The 19,110-nt window shown below is 45.8% G+C and overlaps 1 protein-coding gene across 3 annotated transcripts in view; it reads right to left on the bottom strand.

Moving 5' to 3' along the window:
- TMEM117 (transmembrane protein 117) overlaps positions 1-19,110 on the bottom strand; it is a 724,897-nt gene that overhangs the window by 301,465 nt on the left and 404,322 nt on the right. For all 3 annotated transcript variants that reach the window (XM_063927348.1, XM_063927349.1, XM_063927347.1), the window contains exon 5: positions 3,719-3,816. In XM_063927348.1, coding sequence (XP_063783418.1) covers positions 3,719-3,816 — 98 coding nt within the window. The remainder of the gene's footprint in view (positions 1-3,718; positions 3,817-19,110) is intronic.

The following is a 19,110-nucleotide window of genomic DNA, read 5'->3' as shown; positions in this document are numbered from 1 at the left end:
TTAGGTACCACAAACAGGTTTGAGTAATAACCCTTGGCTGTTAGGTGAGGTGGAACTAGAACAATGACATTTGTTCGTACCAATTTTTGAATGGCTTCCTGTAGGATAGCACTTTCTGTCAGCAAAGCTGGTAAGCCTGATTTGAAGAATCTGTGAGGTGGGAGTTCTTGAAACTCCAGTCTGTACCCCTGGGCAACAATATCTGTCACCCAGGAATCCAGGCATGATGACGCCCACACGTGACTGAAATAATTTATTCTCGCTCCCACCTGACCGATCTCCAGGCTTGGAGGTCCACAGTCATGCTGAAGATTTTGAGGAAGCAGAACCTGGTTTCCGTTCCTGAGAACCTGTTTCCCCGACCTCCTCTAAAGAAGGTGTGGGGGTTTTTGGATTTTTTTAATTTAGCGGTCCGAAAGGACTGCAGTGTAGGCGTAGGATAAGACTTCCGAGCCGGTGCAGCTACGGAGGGAAGAAATGCCGACTTACCCGCAGTTGTCGTGGAGATCCATGCATCCAGAGCTTCCCCAAACAGAGCCTGACCTGTGAAGGGTAGGTTCTCCACACTTTCTTGGATTCCGCATCCGCAGTCCATTGGCATAGCCAGAGTCCTCTGCAAGCCGAGACTGCCATGGAAGTAGCCCTTGCATTAAGCAGGCCAATGTCCTTCATGGCCTCCACCATGAAACCTGCAGAATCCTGTATGTGACGTAAAAACAAGTCAATGTCACTCCTATCCATAGTTTCTAAATCCTCAAGTAATGAGCCTGACCACTTTACTGTAGCTTTAGAAATCCACGCACAAGCAATAGTGGGCCTTAATGCCACGCCTGTAGCCGTGTATAGTGATTTGAGCGTAGTCTCAAACTTGCGGTCAGCCGGCTCCTTTAAGGCGGTTGAACCGGGGACAGGTAAAACCACCTTTTTTGACAATCTAGATACAGAAGCGTCAACTATAGGTGGGTTTTCCCACTTTTTTCTGTTCTCTTCAGGGAAAGGAAAAGCAATGAGAATTCTTTTAGGAATCTGGAATTTTTTCTCTGGGTTTTCCCAGGACTTTTCAAACAAGGAGTTTAACTCCTTAGAAGCAGGGAAGGTAAGCGAGGATTTCTTATTTACTGTAAAATAAGATTCTTCTTGCTCAGGCACTTTCTCATTAATATGCAACACATCCCTAATTGCTTCAATCATTAATTGCACCCCTTTAGCAAGGGATGCATAGAGGGAGGGGCCAGCCCACATTATTAAACTCTTAAAGTGCCAGTGGCTCCCAAAGGACCCGTCTATACCCGATGGTACTAAATTGGACCCCAGCATCCTCAAGGACGGAAGAGGAAAAAAAGATAAAATTGCGACAGAAAATTAATATTTTATGAGAGACGTTAAATCACAGGCAAAAGCTTAAAAAACTAATCACTTTTATTTTATTCTATAGAATTATCTACTTCATGAAAATGTAGTCATTTCTCGTAATGTAATTGGAAGTTTGTTTTTTATATTTTGAGTGTTATATTTGGGAGGATTTGTCTTCCCATGAGTCAATTTAAACATAAACAAATTTAAAAAGTGCACATTCTTCAGCAAATACAGTATAGACAAAATCATAGTTGACAAAAAATAAATGAAAGATAAGTATATCATCTGGAATCTATATGGGAATTGTACTAGCCCCTAAATAAATTATAGCTTCAAAATAGAATGACTGAAAGTGTTTTAAATCTCCACTCCCGCTTACTTTTTACAGGGCTCCCCCCATATCTCCTATAGTTGGCATCAGGAAAGGATGGGGAGAGTTTTGCGAGCATGGAGGACAATACCCAGCTGCAATCTTTTGACTGAAATTGGGCCACCCTCTCACTTCCCACACTTGTCCTCCCAAGTTAATTTCTTTAGCCATCCTCTATTACAGAACTCGGCTTGGAGAAGGAGCACATTAGTAAATTGTTATGTAGGTGGTAGTGCAGCTTTGAGTACATTTTCTTTTAAATGAATCAACATGAATACTACACACACAACAGCAGCACACGCAGAAAGAAGAACTGCAAGAGGCCATGGTATCTACAGTCAATGAACAAAGCCATAACCAAGGAAGTTATGAAGTTTCACAGTTTTGGAAATTAGGGCCTAATTCAGATCCGATCATAGATGTGATAAATTTAGCACATCTATGTTCAGTTTCACAGACATGCGGGGGGACGCCCAGCACAGGACTAATCTACCCCGTATGTCTGACCCTACCCCTTCCCGCAACAGGTACAAAAGCATCGAATGGTGGCGATGCTTTTATACCTGACGAGTAGCTCCCTGCCAGTGCAGCACCTGTGCGCTGGCAGGGAGCTACTCGCCGCGTCCCGGGTCGCAGCGGCTGCATGTGACGTCACATAACGCAACCACCACGGCCCGAGCCCCCAACGGTCTGGACACACATTCGTTGTTCGGACTGCGCCCCACCATCACCCTTCTAACGACGTTGGCACGCCCCTTCCCACCCGTGACCCCCTCCTCCTGTCAATCAGGCAGAGGTGATCACAGCCCTGAGATGCTGATAGTATCTCACTGGACTCCTGGGGTGTGCACGCACAGTGCAGCCGCTCCACAAAGTAATTCAGACTGCGATCGCTGCCGCTGCAGCGATTCAGTCTGAATCACCTTCTTAGTCTCTTGCCAATAACCATCTTTAAGCATAATCTGTTTTAGTTAAGAACCCAGAGAGTAACCAGGGTCCGCAGCACCTTACAAAGTACATAAAAAGAAACAATATGAACAAAACAAGAAAGAAAGTGACTAAAGCAGGGTACATACTTGGCGATTAATCGGACGATATATCAATCCGAAGCGGATCGGAACAATATATATGGGCCACATCGCTTAGTGTGTATCCGCGATCACATATTCCCACCGGTCGCTTCGTGGGTTGTTCTGTCTGGCGTGCTGCATGTGCAATGTATTTTGCAGTTGCATAGTGCCATTGCTGGGTACACACATCATTTAGTGTCTACCCAGCATTACAGTACATTGCAAGACATGATCAGGTTTATAAACATTGCTGCATCAGCAGATAAGCACATAAGCAGGAGGGCGGCAGTGCCCAAGAGTTAGGTGCTGGGGTGGAGATGATGGTATAAGCAGTAGCGGATCTTGCCACGGGCAAGCAGGACTGTTGCCTGGGGCGCCGCCTTCCGGAGGGCGCCGGCGCCATCCGGAGGGCGCCGCACCTTGGCAAGATCCGCTGCTGCTGTGCCCCCCGCTGCCGCTGTCCTGCTGCCCGCTGTGAAGGGAAACTAGACGCTACGCGTCTAGTTTCCCTTCGTGGAGAGGACCTTTACTGTAATGATGTGCGGTGCACGTTGACGTCATCGCGCACCGCACAGCAAAGGTCCTCTCCACGAAGGGAACTAGACGCTTAGCGTCTAGTTTTCCTTCGTGGAGAGGACCTTTGCTGTGCGGTGCGCGATGACGTCATCGCGCACCGCACATCCTACTACAGTACAGGGGGCTAACTGACCACGCCACCTGTATGAAGCCACGCCCCTCTAATGCCGTCCGGGGCGCAAGAAGCCCCAAAACCGGCCCTGGGTATAAGTGAGTAAAGGTAAAGCGCATATGGGAAGAGGGCCCTGCTCATGACAGTTTACAGTCTACAGAGATCATGAGCCATTATGTGCAGTACAAACAGCATTTATATTATCATTGTTGTTTAAAATGACCTTGTACATACCAGAACAAGATTATCCGAATATTTCCCCTTCTCCAGAAGGCACGTGCAGATTTACCCCAATCTGGGTACTGCTTGTCCTGAAGCATCATGTCAGTAACCTGTGGAAGCATAGAGCACATTATCGTTTCATGCTTGCATCTTAGTGGTACTGTACATTTATCTAAGTGCAATTTTTTGGGTACCGAACATTTCTAGTGTTACTTGGAGGCCCAGCAACTGGCACAGAGAACATAATAATTAATAGCACATATTTTGTCATAGTAACATATGCCATTTTTTGCATCATTAGCTTTTATAGCATTATAAATGTGGGTTTGGGCTGGGGGAAGGCCTGGTACAAAACTAGGAACAACACAGCAATGCAGAAATATTTTCAACAGGTAACATATGGTTAATATATAATTTTATACAAAGCTACAGGATGTTTGTCACTTTAGAAAATAGGATTTTAATTGCCTACTGGTAAATCCTTTTCTTGTAGACTGTAGAAGATACTGGGGTCCACATTAGTACCATGGGGTATAGACGGGTCCACTAGAAGCCTTGGGCACTTTAAGAAATCAATAGTGTGCACTGGCTCCTCCCTCAATGCCCCTCCTACCAGACTCAGTCTAGAAACTGTGCCCGAGGAGACGGACATATCTTGAGACAAGGATTCAGAAAGGATAGTGGTGAGATTCGAACCAGCACACACAAGAAGAAAACCATGTTAACATAACATGAACAGGAACAGCAATGGCTGATCCCACAACAATACTTAACCAAGTAACCCTACAGGAAACATGAAGTACTGGGCAGGAGCCCAGTATCCTCTACGGACTATGAGAAAAAGATTTACCGGTAGGTAAATAAAATCCTATTTTCTCTTACGTCCTAGAGGATACTGGGGTCCACATTAGTACCATGGGGATGTACCAAAGCTCACCGGGTGGGAGGGTGCTGAGGTTCTTGCAGAACTGACTGACCAAACTTAAGGTCCTCAGAGGCCAAGGTATCGAACTTGTAGAACTTAGCAAACGTGTTCAAACCAGACCAAGTAGCTGCTGCTCGGCAGAGTTGTAAAGCCGAGACACCCCGGGCAGCCGCCCAGGAAGAACCCCCCGACCGAGTAGAATGGGCATGAACAGATTTAGGAACTGGCAAGCTTGCCGTAGAGTAAGCATGCTGGATAGTCAGCGTGATCCAGTGAGCAATAGACTGCTTAGAAGCAGGACACCCAATTTTCTTGGGATCATAAAGCACGAACAGCGAGTCCGATTTTCTGTGACGAGCCATCCGCTTGACATAGATTCTCAAAGCCCTCACAACATCCAAGGACTTTGAAGTAGAAGAGATGTCAGCAAACACCGAAACCACAATTGGCTGGTTGATATGAAACGCAGACACCACCTTTGGAAGAAATTGCTGACGAGTTCTGAGTTTGGCTCTATTTTCATGGAAAATCAAATAGGGGCTCTTGTGAGACAAGCCTCCCAAGTCCGAAACACGCCATGCCAAAGCCAAGGCCAATAGTGTGACGGTCTTCCATGTAAGAAACTTTACATCCACCTCCTGTAAAGGCTCAAACCAATCTGACTGCAGAAATTTCAACACCACATTAAGATCCCATGGTGCCGTGGGAGGCATAAAGGGCAGCTGGATGTGCAGAACACCTTTCAAGAAGGTCTGAACTCCAGGAAGCGAAGCCAACTGTTTCTGGAAGAATACGGACAAGGCCGAAATCTGGACTTTTATGGATCCTAAACGTAGGCCCACATCTGCACCAGACTGCAAAAAACGACCCAGTTGAAATTCCACCACAGGAAATTTAATGTTTTCACAAGAGACGTATTTTCTCCAAATTCGGTGGTAATGTTTTGACGTTACCCCTTTCATGGCTTGGATCAAGGTAGGAATTATCCTGTCCAGAATACCTTTCCGGGCTAGAATCTGACGCTCAACCTCCATACCGTCAAACGTAGCTATGGTAAGTCTTGATAGACGAATGGGACCTGTTGTAGAAGATCCTCCCGAAGAGATAGAGGCCACGGGTCCTCCAGAAGCATTATCAGTAGATCTGCGAACCAAACCCTTCTTGGCCAATCCCGAGCAATGAGAATTGCTTGAACCCTTTCCCTTTTTATTCTTTTGAGAATTCTTGGGATCAATGAAAGTGGTGGAAAGACATACACCATCTGATAGACCCACGGAGTCACCAGAGCGTCCACCGCCACTGCCTGCGGGTCTCTTGATCTGGAGCAATACCGCTGGAGCTTCATGTTGAGACGAGAGGCCATCATGTCGATATGTGGAGTCCCCCACCGATGAGTCAAACACCCTAACACCTCCGGGTGAAGGCCCCACTCTCCTGGGTGGAGGTCGTGTCTGCTGAGGAAGTCTGCTTCCCAGTTGTCCACTCCTGGAATGAAGATCGCAGACAGCACCACAGTGTGTCTCTCTGCCCAGAGGAGAATCCTTGTCACGTCTGACATTGCTGCTCTGCTCTTCATTCCGTTTTGTCGGTTTATGTACGTCACCGCCGTCACAATGTCTGACTGAACTTGGATGGCCCGATCTTGAAGAAGATGTTGTTTGTTCCAGAACGTTGATCGGAAGAATTGTTTCCTGACTTGACCATCTTCCTTGGAAGTGTTCTCCTTGGGTGACTGCTCCCTAACCTCTGAGGCTTGCGTCCATGGTCAGCAGAGTCCAATTTTGATTCCTGAACCTTCGGCCCTTGGTCAGGTGAAAAATCTGTAGCCACCACAGAAGAGAAATCCTGGCTCTTGGTGACAGACGGATCCTCTGGTGCATGTGGAGATGCGATCCGGACCATTTGTCCAGCAGATCCAGCTGGAAGGGTCTTGCGTGAAACCTTCCATATTGAAATGCCTCGTAAGAGGTTACCATCTTCCCCAGGAGGTGAATGCACAGATGCACCGATATCTGGGTCGGCCTGAGGAAATGAGAAGGATGTGAGTAACCGTTTTGGAATCTGAAATTTCCTGTCAGGATTAACCCAAGTTGCTTCAAAAAGAGAATTCAATTTCTTAGAACAGGGGTAGCCAACCAGTCAGAGGCAAAGAGCCAGAAAAGACCTGTAGTCAAGAGCAAGGGTCACTATCATGCAAATATGAGGGCGTGGCCTAGTTGTCACAAAGCCACACCCCATTTTTGTGTGCACACCTTTCGGTATGACGTTTGTAGAAGTATGACCTCATATCATAACCCTGTTTTTCGTCATGTTGTACAGTGCCACATACATATAATGCCCAAGTACAGTGCCACATACATATAAAAAATGCCAAAAAAATGGGTGCCTCCACAGTGCCAGATACATATATTCCCCCACAGTGCCAGATACACATATGCCCCCACTGTTCCAGATACACATGTCCCCAATGCCAGATACATATGTCCCCACAGTGCCAGCTATGCCCCCAGTGCCAGATACACGTCCCCTCAGTGCCTGCTATGCCCCCAGTGCCAGATACACATGTCCCCTCAGTGCCTGCTATGCCCCCAGTGCCAGATACATATGTCCCCACAGTGTCTGCTATGCCCCCATTTTCAGATATGCCTCCAGTGCCTGCTATGCCCCCAGTGCCAGATACACATGTCCCCACAGTGCCTGCTATGCCCCCAGCACCATATACACATGTCCCCACAGTGCCAGATATGCCCCCAGTGCAGATACACATGTCCCCACAATGCCTGCTATGCTCCCAGTGCCAGATATGCTCCCAGTGCCAGATATGCCCCCAGTGCCAGATACACGTCCCCACAGTGCCTATGTTCCCAGTGCCAGATATTCCCCTAGTGCAGATACACATGTCCCCACAGTGCCTGCTATGCCCCAGTGCCAGATACACATGTCCCCACAGTGCCTGCTATGCCCCCACTGCCAGCTATGCCCCCACTGCAGATACACATGTCCTCACAGTGCCTGCCATGCCCCCAGTGTATGCCCCCACAGTGCCAGCTGTGCCCCCAGTGCCAGATACACATGTCCCCACAGTGCCAGATATGCCCACAGTGCCTGCTATGCCCCCAGTGCCAGATATGCCCCCAGTGCCTGATACACATGTCTCCACAGTGTCTGCTATGTTACCAGTGCCAGATACACATGTCCCCACAGTACCTGCTATGCTCCCAGTGCCAGATATACCCCCAGAGCCTGCTATGCCACCAGTGCTAGATATGCCCCCACTGCAGATACACATGTCCCCACAGTGCCTGCCATGCCCCCAGTGTATGCCCCCACAGTGCCAGCTGTGCCCCCAGTGCCAGATACACATGTCCCCACAGTGCCTGATATGCCCCCAGTGCCAGATACACATGTCCCCATTGCCTGCTATTCCCCAAGTGCCAGATATGCCCAAAGTGCCTGCTATGCCCCCAGTGCCAGATATGCACCCAGTGCCTGATACACGTCTCCACAGTGTCTGCTATGTTACCAGTGCCAGATATGCCCCCAGTGCAGATACACATGTCCCCACAGTGCCTGCTATGCCCCCAGTGCCAGATATGCCTCCAGTGCCTGCTATGCCCCCAGTGCCAGATACACATGTACCCACAGTGCCTGCTATGCCCCCAGTGCCAGATATGCCCCCAGTGCCAGATACACATGTCCCCACAGTGCCTGCTATGCCCCCAGTGCCAGATACACATGTCCCCACAGTACCTGCTATGCTCCCCGTGACAGATATACCCCCAGTGCCAGATATGCCCCCAGTGCCAGATACACATGTCCCAATAGTGCCTGCTATGCCCTCAGTTCCAGATATACCTTCAGTGCCTGCTATGCATCCAGTGTCCGCTATGCCCTCAGTGCCAGATACACATGTCCCCACAGTGCCTGCTATGCCCCCAATGCCTGCTATGCCCCTAGTGCAGATACACATGTCCTCACAGTGCCTGCTATGCCCCCAGTGCCTGCTATGCCCCCACTGCAGATACACCTGTCCCCACAGTGCCTGCTATGCCCCCAGTTCCAGATATACCCCCAGTCCCAGATACACATGTCCCTACAGTGCTCACCAGCCCCCACGCGCCCCGCTCACTCTCTGGCGGCCGTTTCTCTCTTCAATTAGGTGCCGGTCCGGCAGCCAATCAGGAGCCTTAGCTGCCGGTCCGCGAGCTCTGATTGGCTCATGGGCCGGCGCCGAACTGAAGCGACACACCGCCGCCGGAGCGGCGTGCATGTGTCTGGGGCTGTGGGCAGCGGTGGCCAGGAGCCGACCGAGCCGCATGCGGCTCGAGAGTCACAGGTTGGCCACCGCTGCCTTAGAAGCAGGAAAAGTAGCAGAGGATTTCTTTTTCACATTAAAAAAGGATTCCTCCTTGTCCTCTGACACCTTGTCAGGAATGTGTAATACATCTCTTATAGCTTCAATCAGGGCCTGTATTCCCTGTGCTAAAGCTGCATCCCCCTCTACCAAGTCCACCTCACCCTCCTCTGGGTCTGATGCATCATCTTAGGTATCAGCCTGCATGATTTGGGCCAGAGCACTTTTCTGTGGACAAACAGAAGAGGTCTGAGATGACGGGATGACCACTGATCTCTATTCATGAGGCCATCTACAGACTGCCTTAAATATTGCATCTCCTTTTTTCATTTTGGGACAATTTACTTGAAATATTTGAAATCATCCCTTTAATGAATCTAACCATACAGGTTCAGATCCACTAGCTTGAGAATGTGTACTATCTTGAGTTAGTGATCCCCCTTATGTGAACAACACTCTGCTGTACATGATACACACTTCTTTGACATGATAAATTTGAAAGAAACACACACACACACACACACACACACACACACACACACACACACACACACACACACACACACAGTAAGGAAAAGGTAAAAGCAGTTAACCCACACAGAGCCCTTCTAGGAAGACACAGAGTACAGTGGAGCCAGCTACACAGCGCCCCTCTAGCTAAAGATTAAACTTAGCTGGGTCGCAATCTAAGTACCCTTAATAGGACTTAGTACACCAAATTATTGATCCCCCCCCTCCCCATTGCTATGACCCCCTGGTACCGCTGAGGTGCTTTGGAGTCCATGTGGAGGAGCTGCGCTTCCCTGACAAGCTGCCTGTGTAAAGCTGCAGAGGGAAAATGGTGCTGGTGAGCTGCTGGATCTGCTCATAGTGAAGTCCCCGCCCCCGTAATGGTGCGCAGTCTTCCCGGTCTTTATACTGGCTGAGGTGTGGAAGCATGTCGGTAGGGGATCAGAACCCGTGTAATAGTGCCAGTTTTGCGGGTAATAGATGTGGCTCCAATCGCCCCTCACAGCAGACACTACAGTGTACCTGAAGCCTGGAGTGCAGCGTGCATGCAGCGCTGCGCTCCTACCCTCATGCCGTCAGCACAGCCGGTGACCCGCTAACTGGGACGCTGGCCACCTACTCACCACTCTTCTGGCTCTGTTAGGGGTGGCGGCGTGCTGCGGATCTGTACGCTCGCCGTGGTGGGGTTTGCGAATAGGACCCTCAGGAGCTCAGTGTCCTGTCAGCGGGGAATGGGTCCATCAACCCTAGGAAAGTTGCCCCCCCAAGTACCACGGAGCAGGCAGTCTTTCACCAACCAGACCTGCCTGAAAATAATAAAAAATAGAAAATAAATTAAGAAAACTCTTCAGGAGCTTCGCAAGCGTGACCGGCTCCTCGGGCACATTTTCTAAACTGGGTCTGGTAGGAGGGGCATAGAGGGAGGAGCCAGTGCACACTATTGATTTCTTAAAGTGCCCAAGGCCCCTAGTGAACCCGTCTATACCCCATGGTACTAATGTGGAACCCAGTATCCTCTAGGACGTAAGAGAAATTATCATTTTTCTTTGAGCCATTATAAGACAGAAAAGTTTATTTTTGCTATTCTGGGCAGAACAAAATAGATCAATAGTTAATATGATTACTAAGAGTCTTTTTTGGATAAACAGGTTTAGTTTATAACTAGTGTTTGCCTGCTGCTTCCCTGGCATGGATGTCTGTTATTGCTCAGCAGAACTAATTTTACAGAGACAGTAGTGCCACCTAAAATTTTAATGTATATTTTATATTGTACACATTGATCATAACATTTCTTTGTGAACAATATTTGCAGTTTTTTCTCCAGAGATCAACACAAAAAGATGCCTGGGGCTACTAACTTGTGAGCAAGCCACGTAAAGCTGCCCATGGGAGAAGCAGTTAGTCCTGAGATATTCGCCTGAAGCCCTGTATATTTTTTGGGGTGTGCAATATATGTGCAGTATATATCTACACACACACACACACACTACTATGCAAACATTTTAGACAGGTGTGGAAAAAAATGCTGCAAAGTAAAAATGTTTTAAAAAATAGAAGTGTTAAAGATTATTTTTTATCAATTAGCAAAATGCAAAGTGAATGTATAGAAGAGAAATCTAAATCAAATCAATATTTGGTGTGACCACCTATTGCCTTCAAAACGGCATAGATTCTCATAGGTACACTTGCATAAAGGAACTCGGCAGGGAGTTTGTTCCAAAACTCTTAAGGTGGGTACACACTAATAGATATAATTGATCTGCAGATATATATATATATGGACGGATCGAGCAGTGTGTTCAGCATACACACTGCCCGATCCGTCGGGGACTGACGTCATGAACTGAGCGGGCGTGTACACACGCCTGCCCAGTTCAGCTGTCAATCACAGGCGGCCGCCGCAGCATGTGTACGGGCGGTCGGCCGACCGCCCCGTACACACACAGCGACGCGCCAATATGTTGGTAGATATATTGGCCGTAGGCTGTGCTGCGCGGCCGACGCGATACGTCTGTGAACGACGGAGTTCACAGACGTATCGGCCGTACACACTGGCCAACGGTCCTGCGATATATCGGCCGTTCAAGACAACGGCCGATATATCGACCAGTGTGTACGGGCCTTCAGAGTACTAACCCCAGATCTTCTGTGGATGTAGGCTAGCTCAAATCTTTCTGTCTCTGTATGTAATCCTAGACAGACTCAATGATGTTGAGATCAGGGATCTGTGGGGGCCATATCATCACTCCTTGTTCTTCTTTACCCTGGAGATAGTTCTTAATGACATTGGCTTTATGTTTGGGGTTATTGTCATGCTGCAGGGGCCAATAAGATGCCTCCCTGATCGTATTGCATGATGGATAAGTAACATGCTGTTTTTCTTAGCAGTGTTTTTCTTAGCATCATTAATCCTAACCAAATCAACAACTCCATTTGCTGAAATGCAGCCCCAAACTTTCAAAGAACCTCCACTATGCTTCACTGTTTCCTGCAGACACTCATTATTGTACCTGTTTACAGCCTTTCAGTGAACAAACTGCCTTGTGTTACAGACAAATATTTAAAATTTTGACTCATCAGTCAAGAGCACCTGCTGCCGTTTTTCGCCACCCCAGTTCCTGTTTTCATGCATAGTTTTATAAACTAAACAAAACAAAACTATTACCAATGAGAACTAATAGTCCCCATCTTTATTCCATTTAGTGTGTTTGTACTTTCTTTATCATTGCCAATTAATAATCAAACACCAGTGACGGCTGTGTATAAATAAAAATAAAAAAATAAAAAAAAAGAGCTCAGGATGAAGAATCTCCCTGTCAGAAATTAAACAATGGAGGAAATCTTTGAGAAACACCTGCTGGATGAGAGGAGTTGGACAATAACAAACAGCTCTGTCACTACAGTTGATTTACAAAGTGGCATTATAATAATCACACTACTTAGACAACCAAACAACAAAGAGATTAATAGACATAATACTGCATTCAAACGACAGCCTTGTAACCATCTCAGTCAGAATTCCTGAAGCTGCTTTATACATTTATAACACTTAATACACAAACGGATGGGCAGAAAATATAAGGGTTATTAATATATTAAACAAGATCTCTCTCTCTCTCTCTCTCTCTCTCTCTCTCTCTCTATATATATATATATAAAACATTTTTTAGATAGATAGATAGATAGATAGATAGATAGACATACAGAAATGAATCGGCACTCTGGTGCCATCCGGAAAAATCCTTTATATACAACAAGCCCAGCAGCGGCGGCACTCACGGGTCTACTCACAGTCAATAAAGTGCATTTATTTCATCACTCGGAGTCCGACGTTTCGGGGCCACAACGAAAAAGGGGCGTTGTGGCCCCGAAACGTCGGATACCGAGTGATGAAATAAATGCACTTTATTGACTGTGAGTAGACCCGTGAGTGCCGCCGCTGCTGGGCTTGTTGTATATATATATATATATATATATAGATACACACACACACACACACATACATACATACATACACACAGAACAGAAAAATATCTGCTGCTTTGAAGGTCCCAATAAGCACAGTGGCCTCCGTCATCCGTAAATGGAAGAAGTTCGGAACCACCGGGACTCTTCCTAGAGCTGGCTGGCCGTCTAAACTGCGATCGGGGGAGAAGGGCCCTAGTCAGGGAGGTGACCAAGAACCCGATGGTCACTCTTTCAGAGCTACAGGAATCCTCTGTGGAGAGAGGAGAACCTTCAAGAAGGACAACCATCTCTGCAGCAATCCACCAATCAGGCCTGTATGGTAGAGTGGACAGATGGAAGCCACGCCTTAGTAAAAAGTACATGGCAGCCCACCTGGAGTGTGCCAAAATGCACCTGAAGGTCTCTCAGACCATGAGAAACAAAATTCTCTGTTCTGATGAGACAAAGATTGAACTCTTTGGCGTGAATGTCAGGCGTCATGTTTGGAGGAAACTAGGCACCGCTCATCAGTAGGCCAATACCATCCCCTACAGTGAAGAATGGTGGTGGCAGCATCATGCTGTGGGGATGTTTTTAAGTGGCAGGAATTGGGAGACTAGTCAGGATAGAGGGAAAGATGAATGCAGCAATGTACGGAGACATATCTGAATTTTATGTGATGGATCTGCACAAAATAGTCTAAGTTGGTGAAGTGAAATGAGAAAAATGTATATACATTTTTTTTTTATAAATAAAAATCTGAGAACTGGCATTTGCATATGTATTCACCCCCTTTGCTATGAAGCCCCTCAAAAGTTCTGGTGCAACCAATAACCTTCAGAAATCACATAATTAGTGAAATGAAGTCCACCTGTGTGCAATCTAAGTGTCACATGATCTGTCAGTATAAACACACCTTTTCTGAAAAGAGGCTTTTCTGAAAAGAGGCTTTTCTCACACCTTTCTTCACACCACTGAGCAAAAGGCATCATACCATGAAGACCAAAAAGCCCTCCAAACAAATCAGGGACAAAGTTGTTGAGATGTACAAGTCAGGTTTGGGTTACAAAAAAAATATCCAAACCTTTGATGATGCCCCGGAGCACCATCAAATCCATCATCTTCAAATAGAAACAACATGGTACCACAACAAACCTGTCTAGAGAGGGCCGGCCACCAAAACTCACAGACCGGGCAAGGAGGGCATTAATCAGAGAGGCAGCACAGAGACCAAAGGTAACCCTGAAGGAGCTGCAGAGTTCCACAGCATAGAGAGACTGGTGTATCTGCGCATGTGACCACAATAAGCCATACACTCCATAGAGCTGGGCTTTATGGAAGAGTGGCCAGAAAAAAGCCATTACTAAGTGTTCAAAATAAGAAGGCACGTTTTGAGTTTGCCAAAAGGCATGTGGACGATGCCCCAAATGTATGGAGGAAGGTGCTCTGGTCAGATGAGACTAAAATTTAACTTTTCGCCCACCAAGGAAAACGCTATGTCTGGCGCAAACCCAGCACATCCCATCACCCCAGGAACACCATCCCCACAGTGAAACATGGTGGTGGCAGCATCATGCTGTGGGGATGTTTTTCAGCAGCAGGGACTGGGAAACTGTTTCGAGTTGAGGGAAAGATGGATGGTGCTAAATAAAGGGATATTCTTGAGCAAAACCTATTTCAGTCTGCCTGTGATTTGAGACTGGGACAGAGGTTCACCTTCCAGCAGGACAATGACCCGAAGCATACTGCTAAAGCAACACTCGAGTGGTTTAAGGGGAAACATTTAAATGTGTTGGAATGGCCTAGTCAAAGCCCAGATCTCAATCCAATTGAGAATCTGTGGTCAAACTTGAAGATTGCTGTTCACAAGCAGAAACCATCCAACATGAAGGAGCTGAAGTTTTCTGTTATTTTGTCCTATTTGTTGTTTGCTTCAAAATAAAAAAATAAAAAATAAAAAAACTTCTTCAAAGTTGTAGCCATGTTCTGTGAATGAAATTATGCAAACCTTCAAACAATCCATTTTAATTCCGGGTTGCGAGGCAACAAAACATGAAAAATGCAAAGGGGGTGAATACTTTAGCAAAGCCCTGTATCTGTATGTATGTGTATGTGTATATATATATATATATATATATATATATAGCTGGCACTCCCCCTCATGTAGACTCATGCTGTGGTGCCCATTAATAGTAATGCAGTCAATCCAATATACGGCACTCAGCGGTCTTGTTAGTAAATAAATCAACACATCAGCAGAGCTTCGTTTCCGCTTTATAAGCTGTTTTCAAGCAGCATAATCATTCCAACCATGGAATGATTATGCTGCTTGAAACAAGACCGCTGAGTGCCGTATATTGGATTGACTATACAGTGGGGCAAAAAAGTATTTGGACAACCACCGATTGTGCAAGTTGACCCACTTAAAAAGATGAGAGGTCTGTAATTTTCATCATAGGTACACTTCAACTGTGAGAGACAGAATCTGAAACAAAAAAACAGGAAATCACATTGTATGATTTTTAAACAATTTACTTATATATTCTTGTGGAAAATAAATATTTGGACACCTACCAAGCAGCAGGATTTCTGGCTCTCACAGACCTGTTACTTCTTCTTTAAGAAACTCTTCTATCCTCCACTCGTTACCTGTATTAATGGCACCTGTTTGAACTGGTTATCTGTATAAAAGACACATGTCCATTCCCTCAAACATTCAGACTGCTGCCTCTCCACCATGGCCAAGACCAGAGAGCTGTCTAAGGACACCAGGGACAAAATTGTAGAGCTGCACAAGGCTGGGATGAGCTACTCGACAATAGGCAAGCAGCTTGGTGAGAAGAGATCAACTGTTGGTGCATTATTAAAAAATGGAAGAAATACAAGATCACTGACAATCTCCCTCACCTGGGGCTCCATGCAAGATCTCACCTCGTGGGGTATCAATGATCTTGAGAATGGTGAGGAATCAGCCCAGAACTACACGGGGGGATCTGGTCAATAACCTCAAGAGAGCTAGGACCACAGTCACAAAGGTTACCTTTAGTAACACACTATGTCGTCATGGATTGAAATCCTGCAGCGCCCGAAAGGTCCCCCTGCTTAAGCCAGCACATGTCCAGGCCCGTCTAAAGTTTAAAAGTGACCATCTGGATGATCCAGAGGAGGATTGGGAGAATGTAATGTGGTCAGATGAGAGCAAAATCAAACTTTTTGGTATAAACTCCACTTGCTGTGTTTGGAGGGAGAAGAATGATGAATGGCATCCCAAGAACATCATACCCACTGTGAAACATGGGGGTGAAAACATCATGCTTTGGGGCTGCTTTTCTGCAAAGGGGACAGGACGACTGATTCGTATTAAGGAGAAGATGAATGGAGCCATGTATCGTGAGATTTTGGGCAAAAACCTCCTTCCCTCAGTAAGAGCATTGAAGATGGAACATGGCTGGGTCTTCCAGCATGACAGTCACCCCAAACACACCACCCGGGCAACTAAGGAGTGGCTCCGTAAGAAGCATTTCAAGGTCCTGGAGTGGCATAGCCAGTCTCCAGACCTCAACCCAATAGAAAATCTGTGGAGGGAGTTGAAAGTCTGTGTTGCCCGGCGACAGCCCCAAAACATGACAGATCTAGAGAAGATCTGCATGGAAGAGTGGACCAAAATACCTGCTACAGTGTGTGCAAACCTGGTCAAGAACTACAGGAAACGTTTGACCTCTGTAATTGCCAACCGAGGTTATATTACAAAGTATTGAGTTAAACTTTTTGATTGTCAAAATATTTATTTTCCGCAAGAATATACAAGTAAATTGTTTAAAAATCATACAATGTGATTTCCTGTTTTTTTTTCCAGATTCTGTCTCTTTCAGTTGAAGTGTACCTATGATGTAAATTACAGACCTCTCTCATCTTTTTAAGTGGGTCAACTTGCACAATCGGTGGCTGTCCAAATACTTTTTTGCCCCACTGTATATGTATATATATATATATATATATATATACACACACACACACACACACACACACACACACACACAGGTTGTCCAAAAAGTAATGCCTAAATGCTCATAACTCTGAAATATTATGCAACATCTGTTTGAAACTTTGTCAGTTTGTATCAGTGTCAGTTTAATATATCTGCTAGCTATATACTGTATGTATTTTTGTTTAGGTAGTCCAAGAAACACCATGGAATCCAAGATGAAACAAAGAGCCGTCATTGAATTTCTGGAAAAAGAAGGATATGGGGCTACAGAAATCCACAGAAGACTGCAAAAAGTGTATGGTGAGCGTACTATTGACTATAGAAGGTGGATGAAGCGTTTTCAATCTGGAGAATTGTCCGTGTGACAAACCTTGTGATGGCAGACCATCAACTGCAGTGACAGCAGAGAACCAACACAAAGTCGATGCCATGATTCAGAAAGACCATCGTGTGACCATCAGAGATATCGGTGATGAACTTGAATGTAGCCATGCACTGTAGAAACACTAATCAATGATTTGGGATATTGTAAAGTGTGTGCTAAATGGGTTCCAAGGCAATTAACCAGGGACCATAAGGCCCAGAGGGTGGAAGTGTGCAATGACCTTTTGACCAACTTTGAAGTCAACCCCGAGACGTTTTTGGAAAATGTCATTACAGGAGACGAGACATGGGTATTCCTTTATGACCCAGAAACAAAGGCCCAATCAAAGCAATGGACACACCCAAGTTCACCTCGGCCAAAAAAGTTTAAACCACAGTGATCTGTAAACAAAGTCATGGCCACATTCTTCTGGGATTGCTGAGGTGTTACTCTTATTGATTACTTGGAACCAAACCAATCAATCAATCAATCAATCGTGATCGATACATTATTACACTTAAGAAGCCATCACAAAAAAAGGTCAACAATTCCACTGTCAAATCTTACACCACGACAATGCCAGACCTCACACTTCGATGGCAACATCTGCGGCCATTGCCAAAATAAGGTGGGCAATAATGCCACATCCACCAAACAGTCCTGATTTGGCCCCGTCTGACTTACATCTGTTTGGCTCTCTCAAAAACTGACTCCGGGGTCAACATTTTGACGACATGAAGGTTGTTAAAAATGCCATACTTTCCTTGGTCAAACACCAACCCCTTGAATTTTTCCAAAGTGGCTTCACAGTTTGGGTTGAGAGGGGGAGAAAATGTTTGAAGGCAGATGGTGATTTTTTTTGAGTAGAGTCATTCTGATACCAAGACTTCAAAGTATTTCACTGCAAATTTTCAATTCTGTATCTATAATAAATTTTGAGTTCTGAGTATTTAGGCATTACTTTTTGGGAAACCATTCAGAATATGGGGGTAGGTGACAAAATTGCTGTATTATTCATTGAACAAGATAATACAGACAGATGAAAGAAAATAGATGAAATTTAGCAAAAACTGAATACTTTTCTGCCAAAATCACAAACATTGCTGGACTATGGCCAATTACATGGGTGTTATATTTAGTGTAGCTGTGGTCAATAAAGTACAATTGTTTGTTTTGTTTTAAGACCTACTCCACACTACAGTATGTGCGACTTTTTACATAAAGTGGTACTTTCTCAAGATACTCCTAACAACCCCCAATGTTCACCATTCTTTGCATGTAATAAATCTATAATACCTATATTATTATCTCCAGTTGCAGCTGAGGGGGTGGAGCTAGGCGGTACAGGGTGCTTCCACACAGGCTACGTGTTCTGCAAGTATATGCGGAATTGTGTCTACGCAGAGGTAAATGCATGCAGAGATCAGTGTAATTTTGGAGAAACATCTATTGTACCAGGTATTATGCGGTGTAAATGCATGCTGATATTGATTACTTCTACTTCAATAAGTAGATGGATAGGCCATGCAGCAACATACATGTGTACACATCTGCATATGGGTGAATATCTCCGTCCACGTTATCTCTCTCCAACACCTAGTACATAGACTTCTATCACTGACATATCTACAATGTGTTGTGTGTGTTTAGTACACACGGGCCCCCATTGTCCAGGGGGGCCCACACCACATATCCTGCACCCATTATTTCAATACTTATCCCAGAGATCCACGTCAGTAGCAGCAATGCAGAAACCACTGGAAAAATGGCGGTGTGGCCATTTTCCTGACGTTTAGCCCATGCGCAATAGGAAAAT

Source organism: Pseudophryne corroboree, chromosome 6 (assembly GCF_028390025.1).
Source record: "Pseudophryne corroboree isolate aPseCor3 chromosome 6, aPseCor3.hap2, whole genome shotgun sequence".
In the NCBI taxonomy this organism is placed as follows: domain Eukaryota; kingdom Metazoa; phylum Chordata; class Amphibia; order Anura; family Myobatrachidae; genus Pseudophryne; species Pseudophryne corroboree.
Note: the sequence above shows the minus strand (reverse complement) of the source record. Positions and strands in the feature narration are given on the sequence as shown.